The 21210-nt window shown below is 47.4% G+C and overlaps 1 protein-coding gene across 9 annotated transcripts in view; it reads right to left on the bottom strand.

Annotated features, from left to right (window-relative positions):
* Positions 1 to 21210, bottom strand: part of PAX2 (paired box 2) — an 87495-nt gene that overhangs the window by 25358 nt on the left and 40927 nt on the right. For all 9 annotated transcript variants that reach the window (XM_030029937.2, XM_030029935.2, XM_030029940.2 and 6 more), the window contains 2 exons: positions 2713 to 2888; positions 759 to 885 (listed from right to left, as the gene is read on the bottom strand). In XM_030029937.2, the coding sequence (XP_029885797.1) occupies positions 759 to 885; positions 2713 to 2888 (303 nt within the window). The remainder of the gene's footprint in view (positions 1 to 758; positions 886 to 2712; positions 2889 to 21210) is intronic.

Here is a 21210-nt window from a genome sequence, read left to right as displayed (position 1 = left end):
GCACAGGGCAGGCAGTCTAACACTAGTATCAGGACAACCCTGTGCCGCTCAGGTACTGCCCGTGCCACCAGCAAAGAGGAAGTTTCTGTGGAGCAGCTGCTGCAGAAATTGCCTCCTAATTCTGTGCATCCCAATTCCTCTGCTGTCATGCACTTGCTCTCAATTCCTACTCTCCCAGACACACCTGAGTTTAATGTGCCTGCACATGAGGGAAGGGGGAAGGCTGTGAACAAATTTCTTTTGCCAGCTGCTGTTAGAGACTCATGGGCTTAAGGAAGAGGGAGTTTAGCAGTCACAGTTCAGCAGACCTCGGTATTTAGTTTGCAAATGCCCCTTCCAAATGCCAGGGCTGAATAAAACTTAAATTATTGTTTCTCCCTGAGAAAAGCAAGTGCAGATCATGGGTAAGCCGTGACCCTCTTGTTCTCAGACACAAAGGAAAAAATCACAGTGCGTATCTGGACATATCTGTCCTGCACCAACATCCATCCCTAAACCCCATCTGGGCACACAAGTTCCCAATTCACGCCTGGGTTTGCCTGTCTTTGAGTCACACCTGGGAACCTCTAGGTGTACCCAAAACTGCCAATATCCTGAATTTCAAGCTTCTCTTGAGCCCTGATGTCCTCCACAGTCTTTCTGTCTCTTTCCATGTTTGCCACAGAGGGATATCTTGCATTAGCAGAAAAAGCAGAAGCTAATGGTGATGAGGGAAATAAATAAAAAGCTTGGTTCTGCTGTTTGGTCAGGCAGCTTACCGGTCACCACAGGGTACGTCTGGGGTCCTGACACATTTGTCCCCAGGTCTGGGTTAGCAGAGGTGGATAGACTTGATTTGACTTCATCGAGACCAGGGGTCAGAGCTGGGAGGGAGTACTCATTACCCTGGGGAAGAGAGGAGAAAGACAGCTCGCTATTGATGCGCCGGGAGAAAGGGAAGGGTGTACAGATGGGGGGGAGGAAGAGGAGAGATGCAAACCCCTGCACAGATGGAAGAGGAGGAGGAGGAGGAAATGGAGAAGATGGAGTGACAAGAGGGTTGCGGGGGGGTTCCTAGGATGAACTATCCCACCCGCCTGTGTGCCACTGTGAAGGGGAAGAGGGGTGAGGGATCTGGCCCATTATCTGTGGTATGACTGAGCCTTCATTCAGTGCTATGGGGATGGAGATGGCCGCTTGTGCCAGCCGAGGGAAAAAGACAGGGGAAATCCATGTCCCCTCCTCTTGGCTGAGCGGAGGCGGGAGGTGTTTGCCCTGGTGACAAGGACAGCTGGGGCAGTGGACTGCAATGACATGACCGGGACAGGCAGGCTGTAGGAGGCAGCCAGTGTTGGCCTGCTGTAGCCAGGCTCTCTGCTGAGTTGTCTGCCTCCCCTCCGCTGTTACCTCTGTCCTAGCTCTTTAAAAACAAACAAAGAAGCCTCATCCCCTGCCTCTGTCACTCTGTGCATTGGGGTATGAAATTGGGGAGGGGGGAGCCACATGGCTAACAGAAGGGTGGGAGGGGGAGAGCCATTGAATCTGAAAGGGTGTCCTGTCCGAAAGGCTCTGGTAATTGCCTTTTTATTGTGACAGCCTCCGGACCAGACGCGGGAGCTGGAGAAACCGGGAAGGCTACAAAACAGCAGGAAAAGTTGCTCTGATTAATATTACGTTAAATTAAAACTGATTTTCTGCTCTTTCTGCTCCGTTTTTTTCCATGCGCTTCCCCAACCCCCTCCCCACATCTCCCCCTCCTCCAGTGGGCTCCCCACACGCTGCCCCCTCCCCGCCCCTGTCCCTGCTTGGCTAGGACTGCCTAGTCATTTCCAATTCCTTCTCGTATTGATCTTCCTGTAGAAATCAGTTTTGTAATTAGCTGCAAATTAGGCCTTCTACTGGGGGTGAGCCTGCCCCCTGATTTATCACCAGAGTAATTCGCTGTGATCGGAGAGAAATTAAAATGAACTCAATTAGGCTTCGGATTTGCTTTATGGGCCCTGCTCAGAGTTTCAGGGGGAAAAATGACTGTGCTGGTGCTTAATAGTCTAATGAAAGTAAATAAAGGTTATTCATTGTAATAAACCCAGGGACTCTGGGATGAAGGGAGTCCACAGCCAGCCTCTCCTTCTCTTCCTTTGTTGGTTTATGGCTTGGGGCGGTTTAAAAAGACTTTTGATTTTCATTTTATTAAGACAAACAGCTTTTGGGATAAAAGGCTGGGGGAGTAAGGGAAAGGGGGGCAGAGCAGTGTGGAAAACTAGGTTGGAGATGGGAGTCAAGTCTCAGCTTTGGGTCATGAAGGAAAATGCTCTGTTAAAGCCCGACCCTGTGGCTCACTGGTCACTGGCGTGATCTGAGAGTGCAGGAGTCTCCGTGCAGTGCTGTGTGCCGGTGAACATGCATGGCACTGTTTGCATGTTCATGGCAAGAACATGCCTGCGTACCTGCAGGTGTGTGTAGATGGAAAGACAGACATGGGGATTTAGGGAGAGCACAGTACACACGTATAAGGCAAGTTCACAAGAGGAGGTAGAGCTTGTGTACACGCGCGCATCAGCACAGTGATATTACAACTAGAAAGTGCTGTAAAATGTAAATGTCATGTATGTGCAATAACAGGTCAGTATGAGAACAAGGGGTGAAGAGGGGGAGAGTGATTTTGGTGAAGGAATCTCCCTGCCATCATCCTATGGGCTCCTGTGGGTCCCCATTACCAGGCCGGGCCCTCACCTGCTCAGATTTGATGTGCTCTGATGTTTGAAAGACGTCAGGGTAAGAAGGACGCTCAAAAACTCGATCTAAAGCTTCCAGCTGCTGCTGGGTGAAAGTGTCGCCACGAAGGTGCTTCCGCAAACTGTCCACGCTGCTCTGGGAATCTCCGTTGGGAACTGAGCCCTCGGATACATCTGCAGGGCACAGACAGAGAAAACAGGGAGTTAGCACCACCCTGGCTCAGATCAGCAAGGGATGTGGGACAAGGACAGAGTGGGAAAGAGCAGAGCCCTCCGCCTCCACCCAGGGAGCTGTGTCACTCCTGTGGGAAGGGGAGGCTGCGGGGACCCGAGGGAAGCCCCCTCCTGTAGGCTGGAGCAGCCGGGCTGCTCCCGCAGGCTCTGTGGGACTCTCCTGCTCAGGATGAGTGCGGCTGTGGAGAATGGTGTTTGGCTCAGAGATGAGTTTCGGTTCCGCTGATTTTCAGTGTTAAAAATTGCCAAATCTCCATTGCTGAGCATAAAATGGGAGCAAAGCACAGCGATTAGCATCGCTAGAAGGCTACTGGAGAGCGAGCTCACAGAGAAACCAGAGTGCTGAGGATGGACCTTTACTGGAGAGGGCTGAGGAAGCCTGGAATGGAGAAAGGGCTCTCTTACAGCTTGGAAGGGAGTCAGTCTCTGTTGTAGCTCCCTGGTCCCAACAGAAGTTATATCTCTGTTATAATTTCCTTCTCATCTGATCTTGTCCTGTGGTACCCCAGATGAGTCTTTCATCCCCCTCAGATAACAGGAATGATCCTGTTTCTGACTCCACGTTTCACCAGAGACAAGTCTCTCCCTGTGGAGTGTCTGTCCCATCTAACATACGTTGGTTTCTGTTATGATCTCTGTCCCGTTCTCCCACATGTAGCTCATGATTTATCACGACCCATATCTCTGTTACAAAACTCCCTCCAAAATGAGATGAGTCTTTGCCTCTGTCAGTCCCCCCTTCCTATCCAAAATGAATTACTGTATTAGAAAACCCAGTCCTACACAGTGGGAACTGGCTTCCTGCTATTCCTTTGTTCTTACGAGGAAAAAAGCCTTTTTCTGGTAGAAGCATCACCAGAAGTGCACCTCTGTCCCTGCAACAGCCCTCTGACACAGTCCAGTCTCACTGCAGTGCCTCCTGCCCCGTTCCAGGTGTCTCTATCTCTGTTGTGCCATCCCACATCTCTTACAGCCCACTCATCCCCTCCGAGGTGAGTCCATTATAAATGCCCTGCCCCATCCAAAGTGAATCTTTCCCTGTGATAAACCACCTTATCACCCACCTGGTTTTGTTTTGTTTTTTTTCCCCTGTTATCCCCCAACTCAAATGAGGTGCATTTATCTCAGTTATAACCCCTTTTTATCTGAAGTGAGTGAGTCTCCTGCTATTAGCATCTGTCACATCCAAGGTGAGTCTGTCTGTTATAACCTCCTGTCCCAGCTGAAGTGAATCTTCCTTTGTCATAATCCCTCATCTCATCTGAGGCAAGTCTGCTCATTATAATCTTCTCCAACTGTGCTGAGTATCTTTCTGCTGTCATCTCTCAGCCTAACTTTGGTGAGACTGGTTATAAGCCCCTGTCTCATCCATGCTGATATACCTCCATACCCCTCCATGCTGAATCTCTACCTACTGTGTTTCATCAGACACAAGTCTGACTGTCTTATCACCTTGTCTAACCTAAGATCAGGTTCTCCCTCTTGCGCTGCGATTACCTTCCTGCTTTTTCACTATTATTCCTCATACTTCAGCCTTTCTTGGTGGCTTCCAGTCTGTGAATCTCAAAAACTCGCTGTCTGTCAAGGAAGTGGTTGAGTGATCTGTATAGACCATTTCCCTCCTCCATGCGATTGCGAGGTGCTCATGGGCAGATGATGCTCCCAGAAGCCTGGGGTGGCATTCACTGTGCAATGGCCAGAATCATGCCACTCTGCTGCTTCATCTTTTAGCTTGTGGATAGTGCCAAGATGGGTATTTTCCTGGCACAGTTAATGCCCAACTGGTGGCCCAGAGTTATAACTGAGCCTGCTGCCTTCTGGCTATGAGATATATCCGTTTATAGGTGATTATACGATATGATATAATCAATAGTACATTATATACAGTAACGTAGTACAGTACCACTCGCAAGACCATAGAAAATATTACATATTGATTTGTCCCAGCCAGCAGCCTTCCCTCAAGCAGCCCCTTCTCTCTTTCTTTTCCACCCCTAGCCAGAGCAGGACTGTTTACTGGCGCTGATCCCTGGCATTTTCTCCTCTCCTCAGGCTTATTTGCACAAGGGAAAATTCTCAAATTCCTGAAAGCTGGAGTTCGTGACAGATTTAACTAAGAGAAAACAAAGCAAAGACCAGGCTTGGTGGACTGCACACTGTGTGTGTCAGTGCAGTTTTTGTAGTTTAGATGGACCGCGCTGTTACTGCAGGGGGTGGCTCGAGGCTCATGCTCCCAATTCCAGTAGGCACTTCTCTCTGGTCCTCCCTGCAGAAGGCTGGCACAGAACTCCTGGGTCCAGGCTCAGAGAAAAAAAAAGTGCGTTTCTGTATCAGTGCTTGTCTCAACCTGTCTGCAGCCTGTGAAGCTGTTTGCCTTTGAGGATTTTTCCACATGTGTCAGTCAATGTGCATGACTCTGCACACCATGATGCTAATACTCGTGGGTATTTTTGCAGTAGATCATTATTCTGGTATTCTTTAGATTCTGCATCACTGTACATGCCTGAGCAGCTGTTTGTCTGTGGCAGCTGGTTTGGGCTATATTTGATTTTCAAGGATGGCATCCCTACGCTATGCGTGGTGTTTGGTGTGACTGGATGGGTGTTCACGTATTCGGTAAAACTTCCATAGGTTGTCATTAAACCAGATTTTACCCTTAGTGAGTAGGGTGGTTACACAGATTAGTGCATACATGCACATATATCTGCAATTCCTGTCTGCCTGCAGAGCCCTGTGCACGCATGTCTCCCGTGTGTGCACAAGCCATGCCTTTGTGTGAAGAAGCTGAAACCATAGCTTTCCCAAGTCGCTGTAGGAGTCACTTTTCCTTCATTTATTCAGGGGCCCTTCAGATCTTGACAAATCTGTCACTCTAAATTTGCGAGAGATTATGGTGCTCTCTCCCTAGCACAGAGAGAGGTGATATATGATATCTGCTGCCCCTATTGATTGCCTGATCTGGTGGCAGAGGGCTGGCGAAATGAACTTGAAATGAACATCATGCCTCAACTCATTGTGCGTATAATACACTGCTTAATCCCACATTTTTCAGCCGCTATGGAATTCAATTGATCAATCATGTCCCTCTGATAGTACTGTTTTAGGGGTTATTGCTGCTCTGCTCACTGACCTTTTTATTTATTTATTTATTTATTTGTGTCAGTGTGTGCATGTGCATGTGCATGTGCGTGTGTGTGTGCATGCACCTAAGTGTGTATGTGTATTTGGGAAACTCGGGACCAGCTGATAAGAAAGGATGGTGTATAGTCAGTGGGAAATGAAAGAAAAGGATGAGGGGAGGAGAAAGGGAAAGAGCAGGGTTAGATAAGGAATCAGAATGATCAAAGCAAGCAAATAGATAGGGAGAGGTGGAAGTGTTGTAAGGAGAAAGGCAATGCTTTAGTTTAGGTGGGAATTCTGTATACGGGGCAGGAGGGGCACTCTGCCATGGCCTAGGCTTTAAAATCTACAAAAGATAAGAAACTTTTGACAGAGGCCTGTAGGCTACCTCGAGGTAGACCTTGTCTAAACAGCTTGCAGTACTATTGGACTTCATAATGGTAGGGCACACAAATCCCAAACTTCACAGAGCAGTAATATGAGCTGCGCATATGGATTTTACTTATAAAGCGGAGAAAGTTTCACAGAGATGATCCTGAAAGACAGATTTATATGTCTTGTGTTACTAACACTGAGACATTCACAGTCACGGACCATTATATTTTCTTCAAAACCAAAGGATCGTAAATCCCCTGTGTTTGTTTTCTGGTGTCAAAACCTATAGAGGACGCGTTTTCATTTTTTCCCTGAAACTGCAAGGGACAGACACTTATATCTGGATTTAGATCAAAGTTGCAGTTCTCATCTAAACATATGACTCTGTGAGCTGGACTATCAGGAGAAGCCTCAAATATCGTAATACCCAAAGTGTGGGAGCTGACAACTTGCATGGATATGAGCAAAGGTGGCAGTAAGGAGCAGAGAGGAGTTTGGGGAAGAGACAGGGTCCATCAGAGGGCTGCGCGTGAAAGTGAAGGGAGGGGTCATGGGGGAAATTTGCATTGGGAAAGACTAGCAGATCCCATGAGGAATGGCACTGTGGTGGGCACCAGTCACTTCAACTGATTAAAAACAGTGCTAGGAGTAAAAGCTTGAGGGATGGGGATTTGCCAAGACAGCAGCTTTTGGAATAGGTGCTGTAGTGAAGCAAGGCTTCAGCTGCAGGATGAGTCTGGGGATGCCACCTAGGTAGCTGCGCTAGCTGTACCATCAGGAAGCATCATCACCTTTCCCAGTTCCCTTTTTACTGGTGAGGGAAACTCTGTGGTACTGTGACACAGGGACACCTCCCTCTTAAATCAGAAGGCGCTTAATGAACAGCCTGAGAGGTGAACCATGGCCTCGGTCACTGTCCCTCACAAGAGCACACAGTTGCTGTCAGCGTGATCAGGACTGGCCTTGCACATGTGACAGGAAACATCTCTCCTCCCGAGGGGCTGCCGAGGGAGCGCGCACAGCCAGTGTTCAGCGTAAACCTTCGACACAAGACACAGAAGTGCTCCACGGGTGTCACAGAAGTATCCTGACAGATAACAAGGAAACGCTGTGCCAGACGACACAGGAACAACCTTAACTACATCTGACACGGGGAATATGCCCATTAAATAGCTCCAAAACAGAGATGTTCCCAGGTCTGGAAGCCACAAAGACACCATCATGTACAAGCAGCACAAAGCAACGTAATACAGTTACTTCCCTGGCTACAGGTGACAGAGAGCACCCTTGCTCAGGGTGGGAGGGGGCCATCTCAATGAATAATTCAGAAGTATTGCTGACATAGGAAGACCTTTGTGGCACAGAAACATGTAGGAACGTCATGAGAAGCCGTGCAGCTGGCACACAAACATGGAGATACTGTTCTCTTTTGGGGCAGGGGCTATTACCACCCCCATGACGTGTCTCCCTGCTGCCTTGTGGGGCCCTGATCTCAGCTGGGGCCTTGCAGCACTACCAATAAAAATCACAGTCATAATAAAAGCGAATGTGACTGGCATGAGAACTGCCAGCCAGGTGACACAGCAGAACCCATCTAATTGTCAAAGCCTCCGAGGGAAACGCATCTGTCTAACGCAGCGGCGCTGAGCCGGCTGCTGAAATGCCATCCCTCTGCGCCAGCAAGGCGACTCTGTCCTCTCCCGCAGCCTGCTCTTGTCACCATCCCCGCCGGGGTGCTTAACCCAGAGCAGCCCTGTCCCACTCTACGGGCACTCGTGGCTACGTGTGCTGCCCTTTCCCAGGTCACCCTTTGTGTTAAGACTGCTCTTTCCCTTTATCCGATTTCCCTTCTCTTTTTCCCCCCCTCTGATGTGTTCCCGTGTCCCCGCACAGCCCAGGCCTGTCAGGCAGCCTTCCTGGACGTCCCGGGGGGCCTTTCCCCGCACTGCCAGTTGTTGCAGTTTCAAACTCAATTGTTCTCCTCGGTACTGAGGCAAATGGAGTCATTAATTACCTTCTATCGGCTGGGCCGAGTTCAGAACGCGATCGATAGCCAGTGCTTGTCATTCACAGCAGCCAGCCCTGCGCAGACCCTCACGCTGCATTCGGCGCGGGTCCAGGAAGGAGCCCAGCGCTATCAGACCTGGTCTTCAAGCCCTGGCATGGAGCTCCTGCTGAGAACAGCAGACCTCCTGCATCCGTGTCTGAGCTGACCCCCAGCCAAGGGAGAGATCAAGGACAAAGACCTCGGCTGAGGGAGCAGATCACACGTTTTCACGTGGTCACAAGTGTCTGGTACTGGTGTCCTGGTCTGCATAAGCTGATCCAGTCTGGCTAGAGACTCCGTTTGCATCCTCAATGATTATTAAACTAATACTGTACTCGCCACAGCAGAGACAAGGGCAAAGACTGGCAGCTCTAATCTGGCAATCTTTTCACCTCTGTAACTTTCTTGCCCTACTCAGTAGGCATCAGAAAAGGAAGGCTGTAAAATTTGGTTTACATTTCCTTCCAGAAGAGTTTTTGCAGCCTTTGGGGCAGCGTGAAAGAAGGCGGCATTTCTAGATGGGTCAGTTCTGTATTTCAGCACGTAGTAGTGTTGCTAGAATTGTCAGGGCTTTGATTGTGATAACTGAACTGGTGGGGAGAAAGATGAACCTCAGATTCAGATGGAAAGGATCCCAAGTGAGTGCACGATAGAGATGACAGAGCATGGAAGGGCCTGGCAAGGTTCAGCAGTGCATAGAGAAGGAATGTTATCAGGGATCTACACTGGTACAAGTTCAGGTTATGTACAGTATGCTGCAGAAATAGGGATAGTGGGACATGAGTGCTGGATGAATATCACCTCAAGGAAGTGTATCAACCTTTGTGAACTCTGCAGTTGTTCACATTCCTGTGTACATTTGCCTCAAGGGAATCCACAAGCCTGAATCTGAGTATGCAAATTGATGATGCTGTGCTGGTCCATGTGTCTCTGTAATTTAAGTGTGTCAGCGACACATAAACTGTGTGTATTTGTTACTTACATGCTCAGGCTCACAGAAGAAAGGCTGAGAAACAAAGGGATTTTATGTTTTGAAATGAGGGTATAGCTCAGAAGAGGAATTGGTGAGCAAGGAAGGCTGCTCATGCAGGGAAGTGAGCGTGCCTGACTGAGGAAGAGTGAGATGTGTGCCAGTGCCTGACAGCTGGGGGGCTGCAGTGCTTCTAACGCAGGGGATGTGTACGACAGAGTACTTCAGATGGAGCAGGGATGGGCAGTGCAGCTTTAATGCAGGGCTTACATGAGCAAAATGGCAATGCTCAATGAGAATGTAAATGAAATGAATTGTGTGTGCAAATGTGTAATGAAGTGTGTACTCAGATCTGTCTTGGATTATCATGGGAGCATGCAAATGTGCATTTAAGGCAGTGAGTGTGTGTATGCATATGAAAATCATATGTATTTACTACAGCATCTAAGTGTATGATGGCAAATTTGGCCCAGAGTATCTGGGAAACTAAGCCTGTACAGACTTATGTTTGTGCATTAGATAGTAATAATCAGGACATCCAGCCCTACCGAATACACCAGTAAGGGCCTTTCCAGGTGTTAGGCTGCAAGCAGCTGCCTCAGATGTATGTACACCATGTGCAGATGAGGCGTGTTAGCCTGGGTAGTCAACGCTGGTGGCTTCTGCACAAGCAGTCACTGCAGCTTTGTGACCTTTGGGTATGCTGGAGGTGAGTGGATGTATTCTGCTCTCAGTCAGGTTGTTGCAAATCCACAACAATTCCCTTACCTCAGAAGAGGCACTGGGGATTTATACCATTGTAATGAGGGACAGAGTGTGGGTCCAATATCTCTTACTAGCACTATTAGGCTTGACTGTTAGCCAGTTAGAAATGCAGCTGCCTCCAAGACCCAGTACACTCGCTTTGTTTATGTTGGTGGAGCAGCAAGCAGCACTATCGCGCAGGGAGGCCAGATCCTCTAGTTAGTGTAAATCTGTAAGTCTCTTGCATTCGGTGGTTATACTGATTTACACATCCTGAAAGTTATCAGAAGGGTTATCCTGATTTATGCTGTTGTGGTCTCCACAACATTGCCTTTAGTGCAAAGCCCTGAGGGAGAGCTGCTGCCGCAGGAAAGCGGGGCGCCAGGAGTTATGCTGTTCCCTCTGCCAGGGCAGAAGATGTTCTTAGCATCTTTGGCATGACTTAACTCCCTCTTCTCATCTTCCTAAGCCCATTTGTTGGGGAGATACTTGTTGGCAGCATCCCTTTTGGTGAGCACATAAAAAAGAGTGGCTTTTGTTAGCTCCAAAGGACAGAAGAAACGCAAAAAATTACATTGCATGCAGCCCTAACTATGCTTGTTTAGAGAAACTGCTTGCATTTATGAAGTCTTTGGTGCGGAAAGCAGGGTTGCAAATGACTGCATCAGAGCGACAGTAAAGGCCATTAATTTCCTGTTATGTTTTCCTGTGTTGGGGGCTTTATTAATTTAATTTTACACTGTCGAACAACAGCGAGCGCTGACACCGCCACACTCGGAGGGGTTTTTTTTTTCTCAAGCAGTGCTTTGCCTGACATGCAAATCAACACTGCTATCAGGACCACTGGAGACAAGGGAGGGAGCACAGAACTGTGCTGTCCCCATCCAGTCCCATGTCCCAGTTTCTGGGAGATCCCCGAGATTCCAGTGGAGCACACTGGCACCCGAGAGGCCACCAGCACTAGGGCTCAGCAGATCTGGATCAGACCATGGACACCTCTAACGCACGGTCTAGAAAATATGAATTCCTCTTTAGCCTGCTGCCTTCCATTGGCCCTCTTTAGCCTGCTGCCTTCCATTGGCTTGGTCCCCCACTAACATGCCTCTTAACACCTCCTTTCCTTCCGTTTCCCTTGCTCTAGACTTTCCCTCCCTTTCATTCCACCTTATTTTCCCCTCATACACACTTTTACCTTAACCTCACAAGTCAAAGAAGGCTGTGCCTGCCCCTGAGCCAGATGCTAGTGAATCATGTTATTGGAAGCTCTTCTGAGTCAGCACTAAACCAGTGCTCAAGCAGAGTGTTTTTAGAGCTGCCATTTTTGACGTGCCATAAAACAAAGGCTCCAATCACTCAGAGTCATTAAAATTCCCATGGCATTTTTTGCAAGAGTGCAGACATTAACCTGGCTGTCCTGAACAAAATCCAGCCTGAGTGATTACCCACAGCATATCTTAATTCTCCTGTGGTTTCATTTGGACATGGCACAGCAAAATTTCACTGTTGATGCTCTGTATTGTTCAACATCTGCCATGGTCCACCCGAGAGTCAGCCACATTTCAGTAGTAAATGAGATCTTAAGAATGGGAAGGTTAATAAACAATGTATGATACAGGATGGGTAATTGCAAAACGCCATGCAATGAAAGAGCTACAGGCCTGCGATATGCAGCAATCTGCTTGGACTGTCACCATGCAAACTCTTTTTTTTGAATGCTCATTCGTATAATAACTGTAAATCATTAGTAGAGTAATTTGGAATCTTTCTGCATGAGCTCATGTCAAAGCCCTTATTGGTATATGAAGGAACCTATACTGATATGACCTCTATAAGATGTATGTTGGAGATACGTTCCAAATTGTAAGAGGTAGTCCCCAAACAAGAGGGGGCCCAGTCATGGGTAGCAATCAGTTTCACAAACAAGAGAGGGCTGTGCATAGAAGAGCCATAAGTATGTTTGAGGATTAGCTAGTGGGGTATTTTTTTAATTTTCTGGGATTTAGTAAAGTTGTCCCAAGCTCTAGGATAGTTCTGATCTGCTTGCAAGGTCAACGCTTCTTTTTAAGGCCTACCTCTTCCCACACTAGATGCCAAAAGCCAAAGCAAAAAAACAACAGCTCCTTTGGGAAACCAAGCATGTGGAAGTGTACCTGTCCTTTATAACAGCCTTTTTTAAAGCATCTAAGAGAGGACTAGAAGGCACTCAAGACTTAACGGACATTTCATACACAATAACCACCTCATTAAGGTTTAATCAGACACCTACAAACCGTTTGATGCAGATCCCCTAGCTTAAAAGTAGAATAACACCTCTGAGCTCCCAAACAAGGCAGAGCTAGTGAGAGAAAGAAATCCTGACCTACTCCACATCCAAATGGAAACAGTGATACCCATGACCTAGCTCCTCTTCTGGCACTGTGCTCCTGTGTGTTTTCCTGTTGCTGTTGACCTGTGTGGGAAGAGGACTTTGTACCTTCAACCTGATGGGATGTTAAGCAGTAGGATGCTTGGATGGATAAAGGAAAAGCAAAGCAGAAATGTGGACCTATGCATTATTTTTAGGCCCCTTGACAAAACTCTGGCATTTTAAAGGGCCTTAAAATGGGCATGAATTGCATTTGACACCTATTCAAAGTAGCCTTCATTTTACCTGATTAATGCATGGAAAAATCACCTTCAAAGAATTATGGGTTGAGACAGATGGAAGACAGACAGACAGACATGTCTGCAATGTCTCAATAGATAGGTATCTGTAACTGCTTCTTTCCGGCCATCTACTGTTAACAGAGTTGTCCTCCATATGCAAGGTCTTAGAGCTTAGCCTAGCCTCTGCAGGCCAACACAAAATACTGTTTGTTTCAGGTCTTGCTTCACTGCCACAGAGGTAGCTGGAGGAAACTTTCAGTTTCAGGTTTTTTTCAGTACTCCCCAAGAGGGTCTTAAAATGTTCACAAACTGCGTTTTTCTGTAATACAAGTTCTTGTGGCAAAATTAAGCACACTGGTTTTTCTCTCTCTCTCCTCTCCACTCGAGTCACCTCCCTGCCCCTCATCTATCCAGCCAGGATTCTCACGGGCTAATCACTTGGTGAGATCTTGTTGCTTCCCCCTGGGATCCAGTAAAACAAGGCTGGAGGATCTGATGCTATCACTTAGGGAAGAAAAGAGCTCCTGCTTTCCTTCCAAACAGCAGCAGCCCCCATTTTGGGAGGAGGAGGGGTTTCTCTCTGGCCCTGACTGAGAACAAGGTGCTTAGTGTTTTCCTTTAGCACAAGAAGACACCCCTCTATAGAAATGATTTACATCTATGAACGGCAAGCAATGCTTAACATTACATTGACATAGACTTGGGAGTGCGGAGATAGCCAAATTAGGAGCTAATTGGTGCACTGGGGATTGACTGTTGGCCCCCTTGGCTGCTGGGATGTGATCAGAAAAAGAGAGAGAGAGAGAAAGGGAGAGAGCAGGAGCCGTCCTCTGCTGACGCCTCTTTAAAGGTTGGGATTCCTGAGGCCGCTGCTGTCTAGTGCTGTCAAGGTCAGCAGGTTCGGGTTCACTGAACGGTCAGGATGGTTTGAATTACTGGCACTGCCTGCCGATTCCTCCGCTGATCATGATCCGTCTTCCAGTGCCGGCTGCAGGATGCTGCTCCCCAGCCATGTGCTGCGCACGGTGTGGGGCACAGGGAATGTCAGAGGCAGGTGCTCTTGTTAAGAGGGTAAGTTTTTAGGAAGATTTAAGGAGCCAAAGCAATGCTGAAGAAAGGCACATACTCCATGCGCTGAGCACGTGGAGACCAGGCTTCCAGAAACAGCAGTTCTGATCTGTTTTCCTTTTACCTAGAGAACTGCCCCCTGCAAGCTTCTGCCTTTCATAAGGTTAAGCCAACGGCTTGAACAGGGCCTATCAAACCCTTATGGGGTGAAAAACCTGTTGGTGAAGATTTCTGTCCAATGCTATATAGGTAGAATGCTTACTGAGCAAAGAGTGATGTATGTCAACCACACTGACAGGACATTTTCTCCCCAAACTCATGTAGCTGTGTGACCAGGCTAAAGGGCAGGGGTAGCCAGGTGTGTTCCTACAAGGTTGTCTGCAAAGGGCACCAGAAGGTGCTCAGAAAGCAGCCTGCCCGTGTGCACCGCAGCAGGCAGGCTTGGAGCCACTGGAAGGGACCTCACCAGAGCAGGTGGGGAGAAGCTGTGTCTGCAGGGGTGTGAGTATGCACAGGCAGGCTGCTAATGTCACAGACATGTGCCTGGGGTGGCACCAGCGTGCAGCTGAGCGCCTACGTGTGTGTGTGTGTGTATACTGTACACGTGCTGTCCAAGCATCCACAGCAGCAGTGATAGCAGAAGTGAGCATGTGAGAAAAAGCGTGGCAGGGGAGAGCAACAACGGGAATCAGAAGAGGACTGGGGGCTATGTGAAGTAGTGTCCAGTGTTCGCTTTGACAAAAAAGTCTCCACGGGCATCATTGGCTGGCTTTCAGTGGAGTTGCACTACAGAGAAATCTGGCCCTCTCAGTCCATAGAGTACTTATTTTTGCTTCTTATTCTGAGGTTTGTCGTGTACTTCTGTCAGTTAGCTCTTGGGTGCACTCAGCTACATCTGCCTATAGCTCCATATACATAGCTTTCATACTCACACCTCTGCATCTGCCTACCATGCACACTTCTACACCTGAAGGAAACTCAGGCTAATGCTGAGAATGGAGCTGCAAGGGGCTGCCCATACCTGGTACCCATACATGAGGCCTCTTGCGCAGCACTCTCAGTGCTCACCAAGACATGGAAGAGATCAGGGTTAACGTCATGCGATCTCCTCTGTGAAAGGGAAGCCCCCATCTCCTCTAAGCTCGGTGCAGGTATTCTAAGCAGGTTCTCTGTGTGGCCTGGTCCCTATGCATTAGGAAGCATGTTGTGCCTACTATCACCTCTGCTCTTGACTCCTCTCCCAGTTCCCTCTTCTGCTGCAGAGCAATGGGCTCTGGCAAGAAGGGTCAGGGACAGTGCCCAGTATCGTGCTGGTTTACATTAATGAGATACACACAGTGTAATCCAGCAATGGAGTCAGCTCTACAAAAGGAGGTAATAGCAGGCTGCCATGAACAGTGCAGCTCAGGTAATTGGTTTATCTATCTAGAAGCAGTAGTAGCAATCTCTGCACAGACAGAGTAGCAGTAAAGTCTCTTCCTTAAGGCTATTTCCTTTGTCTTTTCAATTGCTTGCACATCCATGTGAGATAGAGAGAGAGAGAGAGAGGAGAAGAGAGAGAGAGCTAGAGAGAGAGAGAGGGAGAAATGTTAATTTGTGAATTAATGGCTTTTCTCAGCGGAATTGTAAATTCAAATGTCACCTCACAGGGTGACACTATGCTGGGCTGCTGAAGAAGCAATGATAAGATCCCCCCCCATCCCCATGCCGACATATACCCATGCCCCTCCCCTCTCTGAAAGATAGCTACAGAGTGGAACATGCTACTTTTAATTTGCAATAACACCACAGCAGAGGGATGCAAGAATGACTGCTTTCTGACCCTCCCTTCCACAACAAGCCAGGCCACATCTTTCCCTTTCCACCTCTACCTCCTTCCACCCCCTCTTCAACCCCTCCCATTTTAAACTGAGTCCAAGACAACACATCTCAACTCCCCCCACCCCAAACTAATCAAAGGATGAGCTAAGGGAGGGCTCTTTAGAACGGATGCCTCTGCAACCCTCTCCTCTCCTGCAATAATCAGGTGAATTAATGACCCTGAAGTTAAAGTGAGCGCTGATACTCAGGCGTTGTGCAGCGTAGGGGAGAAAGCCTTCATTGTTTTCGAGCAGGAGGCGGGCAGCAGCAAGGGAGATTCATGGATGGAGATTGAATATGCAATTTTCTTTCACCTTGCCAAGAGCTGCCCCTGGGCTGTGCCTGGCCTAAATTTTTTTTTCCTCTTGCCATCTCTGCCTTATCCGGCCCTCCCACCTCCCTTCCATTCTTTCCAGAAAATTACCTTCAAAATTGATTTCCACTTTTACAAACAAATATAATGGGAACATGAGGGGGAAAAAAAAATCTTGGGCTGTGATGAATTAGGGCTGTCAGGTGCTTCCAAGTCTCCTTTGTTTTTGTTTTACTGCCCGTTAGATTCTTTGTTTTTCCAGCAACTGGGAATAATGCCCCTGCCCACACAGTCCCTGTGGTCCATGGCTACCGTCACAGGATATGTCCATCACCTGATGTCATCACCGTGTTATCCCTGCTCTCCATCACTGTGATGCAAACAGCCACTGTTAATAGACTTCCCCAGCCCTTCACACCAGGATGCAACTGATCTTCTCGTGGAGACACTGCATGTCCCACACTGCCAGTGACCTGGCTCCTACAGCCACAGTACAGGTCCATTGATTAGCATCCGATCTTCTTCACCCTGCTCCTCCTGTTCTCCTTTGCCTTATTCAGCTGATTCTTGATAGAGGTTTCCCAGCCCTCCCTGTTCTGATAGATCAGCCTGGGGCATCAGCCTGTCACCTTGATCCCTGTTGTGCCTTAGGTCCATGTCACCTTGATTCCATAGCAGCATTGCCCTTATGTCGCATTACCATGTCACTTGACCCCAAAACACCGTCATCCCTATCTCCCATTGTCATGGCACCTTGATCCACTGTTATACCAGTCACCGATAACCCTCTAAAACACCATTTGCCTGCACACTGCCAGCTATTCCTGATCTCTTTTGCAGTTTATTCTGTCATCCACTGTGCATTAACCCGGGATCCTCATGGATCCAGGCACCGTGCTCCCTCTGACTCCCGTACTCTTTATGTCCATAAAAAAACATAACAGTCACCTCCCTGAATGCGGACAGACCCTGTGTACAACTCATCTAGAGTGAGCAAGAAGATCCAGAGAGAGACAGGCACCAGCAAAGCTAGGGAGCAGCCTCTGCACAGGTGGGCACGTGGAGCCGGCAGAGACGCTGGGAGGAGTTGTAGCTGCCTGACTCCTGCTGACACACTAGCTGCAACAATCCCTCCCAGCAATGAGTCAAAAAGTGGAAGGAGAAGATCTAACCACAAACTAAATACCCATAAATAAACAGTCAGATAAGCACACATTCACGGCACTCATACAAATGAACTTAAAGCAAAGCTCTATGCATAAGTAAGACTCACAAAACATAGCCAATAACATTTAAAGACACAAGAATGCAAACTGGGAGACAAGGAGGTAGTAATGCAGGTGCAAGTCAATTAAATGTAATTTCTGAATAAACAAATAACTTACAAAAATATACATACACTAACTAAACGAAAACCTGGAACTCAAAGTAATTTCCTTAAATTCACATATACAAAATTAAATCATGTAAACAAATACAAACTGTTTACATAAATAAACAACCTTCACACAGGCAAGAACAACCAATATATATATATACAACATACACACAAATATATAACCCCAATGCAAATACACATCTGTACAAACTATATACAGAAGTGCACAGCACTAATAGGCTACATATTCATATCCAGCAACCACGAAGATACAGTGATACTCCAAGTATGTAACAACACATACACACAGAATATACATACAAATATACAACATTCACATATATGCTCAAAATGTGAATACAAATACCTGGCATTCATAGAAATACATAGCACTAATACTGAGCCATACATGCCCAGACATCCATATGATCCACAGTATGCATTCCCCTACTAGGCAATATTATACACAGCTTAACATAAACATTTTCCAGGTCTCTATAGGCATGCACAAAAATATGGGTCCAACCTGCCACTCACCCCAGTACATAAGCACAGATAAGCAGACACCAGTGATCCTAACACAGAAATACAGAAAACAAACAGGCGTGCATTCCTAGAGACACAAATACACAAGCAGAGATGCACACAAATACAGCTGAAGCCAGACCAGCTTGTCTTCAGATAGTACCAAACCCTGCCAAACTAAGCAGCACTATAAGCTTTAGAAGCAGAGCATTCTGTCCAAACTGCTTTCTGTGATGTAAGCTGTTAACTCTCCCTTACCTGAAGTCCTCCTGAGCAATGCGTACCCCCCAAACTCCCGGGGTGTGTGCAGACACACACACGCACACACACAGATACACTGTTTCCCTTGCTTACAGACTGACCTCCAGACTCGTGGTGCAACAGCCCACGTTTCTGACAGTGCTGTGCTGCTTATTCATTGTCCTCTCCTTTATCCAGTTTCCCCCTCCTCTCTTTTTCCACACATACTCTCCCTTTTCTGACCACCCTCCTGCAGTTTATTTAGAGAGGTGCAGGATGAGTAGCAGGTGCCTTTCTTATGTCCTCCTAGGAGTCTCACGAGCCAAAGACCCTCAGGAGGAAGAAGTGGGTGGCTGCTGAGATGAAACTCCCTCTTCAATTTACATTTTCATCTAGAATGGAAGGGAGTGTTACCTCCACTTGTGTGTATAGACACAATGAGCCTGGACATCCCCTGTGACCACTGCTGTTTGCAGTGATACACCACCACTGCAAGCTGACAGCCACTGGAAACTCAGCCACACTGCGTGAAACAACACAGTCCCAAGGAAAGTAGGAGGAAGACACTGTGAGAGTGTGAAACACCCCAGAAACTGCTCACTCCATGTGCACAGCCATAAACTGCTGGGTGCACGCCCCACAACCGTGTAGGATGGTCGGAACATGGGGTTAGCACCTGAGGCAATGTAACTGCATGTGTCTCCAGTGTCATTAAGACTATTGCTGACCTGCAATAAAGCAACCATATAGAATAACGCAAACACATCAGCTGTGGTGATGAGAAATCACAGCATGAAACAATGCAGCCACACCACAGACAGTAGTGCTGTTGTGTCACCTGCAGGGGTCCAAACACACTCTGTTGTCTTCAATGGCACAACAGCTTTGGGAGAACAGAAATACACCTAATATGCCCAGAGATGAACACACATCAGGTGCTATGATACAGTCAAGTGGAGTGACTCACTCATTCTCTCTGCAAACATATGCACACAGCATAGGAAAGTGAATGTATTTCCCTACAGGACAGTTAAGGGCTAGACCTCTCTGCACTAGTACAACTACAGCACTGGTAAAGCATCATCATACTGCAGATGACGGCATAAGCACACTGTATGTCCTGAAACAACTCCAGTATGCTGTGGAACAATATGGTCATACTTTGTGCAAACACACAATTCTCAACACAGTGCTGCAGTGACATAGCCGTATTGACTTCACTCTCATGACCAGTCTGTTGTCAGTCAACACATTACATCAACTGCAGTAACAAGTATATGAATTGCAATGACAGTACAGTGCAGCCTGCACCAGTGTACCAACAATTACCACACTGAAACAACCTTACTGCATGCAATGATGCAGACATACCACCAGAAACAATCCATAGCCTCCTCTGTGAAGAGTGTAACGGTCTTGAGTGTAATGGGGCAGTATAGCAAGCAGTGATACAGTTAATCTCATCATTAGTGTCATAAACCCCCAACCTATAGTGATACACTTACAACAACACGATACCCACAGCCACTCTGCCTGCAAACACATATTGATGCCACTGACAATGACACAAAGTCACCTGAAATGTCACAAATACGTTTCCCAAATGATATTGTCATTGCCACTCTAAACAACGCAAATGGGATCATACTTGCAGTGGCATACTCAGCTGCTGTGTATCTCCTCAAAAACTCAGACCTTCTTAAACACATTACACATCTTTCCTCTCTGTGCTAGTTTCCACTTAAACAATTGAGTTCAAAATTTTCTTCAAGACAGTCTATGTCCTGGGGCAGTATCTAAAAAAACAACTTTCAGGACTGGGACTGTTGCAGATCTCCCTGCCTCACACTCCACCTGAAGGAGGCATTTCTATTTTCCCAGTAGGAAAATGAGATCATAGCCAGGTAGGAAAATCCCCAGGCTGAACACTGTCAAAACCCTGCCCTGCAGTCAGAGTCCTCCCATTTGGAGTGCGGGAAGAGAAAACCACCTGTAACAAAAGCAAGGCTTCTTAGTAGAGGGTGTCATGGTAGTAACAGTCAGAAAATTATGTGTGCAGCACCAAAGAGAAGCGCAGTGACGCTGCCCAACCCGCAGCTACAGGACAGTGCAAGTGCTCCTACTGCTAGTAGGCAGCACCCTGTTCTGCACAGCTCAACCCCATTTTGAAGAGTATGGTGAACCACCTGCACTGATACTGCTAACACTCTTTGGAAAACACCACCAGACCTGCCGAAATGGTGACCCTTTACTGTCCCCCTGCACTGACACAGCCCTGCATCGCTTACTTCAATGTAAATCACTCTAATCATCAAAATGACAGGTGGAGAAAGGAAAGGAGGAACTTCTGCCTTCTCAGGTTTGCTCCCCCATCTCTGCTGGGGATTCCTTTACTACAAACAGCCCAAGTATTATTGCCATTTACAGTAGCAATCACTCCATCCCCTCCTCTCCCACAAACCTACCGCTGATATTAGCACTGATCACGCTAACAAGCCTGTGGGTTTTATTACTACTGATACTAATAATACTGGACACATTACGTCTGCTCCTGCCAATAACAGGCTGCAGATATGATCCCTGCTAATGCCGATAATACTGGGGGATATTATCTCTGCCATTGTCGGCACTCCAGATATTATTGCCAGTAATGCTGTCAAATACTACAGATATTGTCAGGGACCAAGATTAATAATGCTGCGAATGTTACAGCACCAGCCTCACTGGAAGACAAATCCCAAATGAGAATTTGGGTCTACAGAGGAAGTCTGTGGCCTGCTACGGAGAGAAAGAGCTATCTCTAATAAGAGTGGTTGTAAAGATCCCAAAAGCTTCACCCAGCCAGAGATGCTGAGGTATGCAGGGAACAGTTTGAAATATTGTTTTCATATTATCTGTCTATCCATCTATCCATCCATCTATCTATCTGTCCTTCCCTTTCTCCCCATCTCTCTCTCTTTCTCCTCATACAGTGCT

This window comes from Aquila chrysaetos, chromosome 11 (genome assembly GCF_900496995.4).
Source record: "Aquila chrysaetos chrysaetos chromosome 11, bAquChr1.4, whole genome shotgun sequence".
Lineage (NCBI taxonomy): Eukaryota > Metazoa > Chordata > Aves > Accipitriformes > Accipitridae > Aquila > Aquila chrysaetos.
Note: the sequence above shows the minus strand (reverse complement) of the source record. Positions and strands in the feature narration are given on the sequence as shown.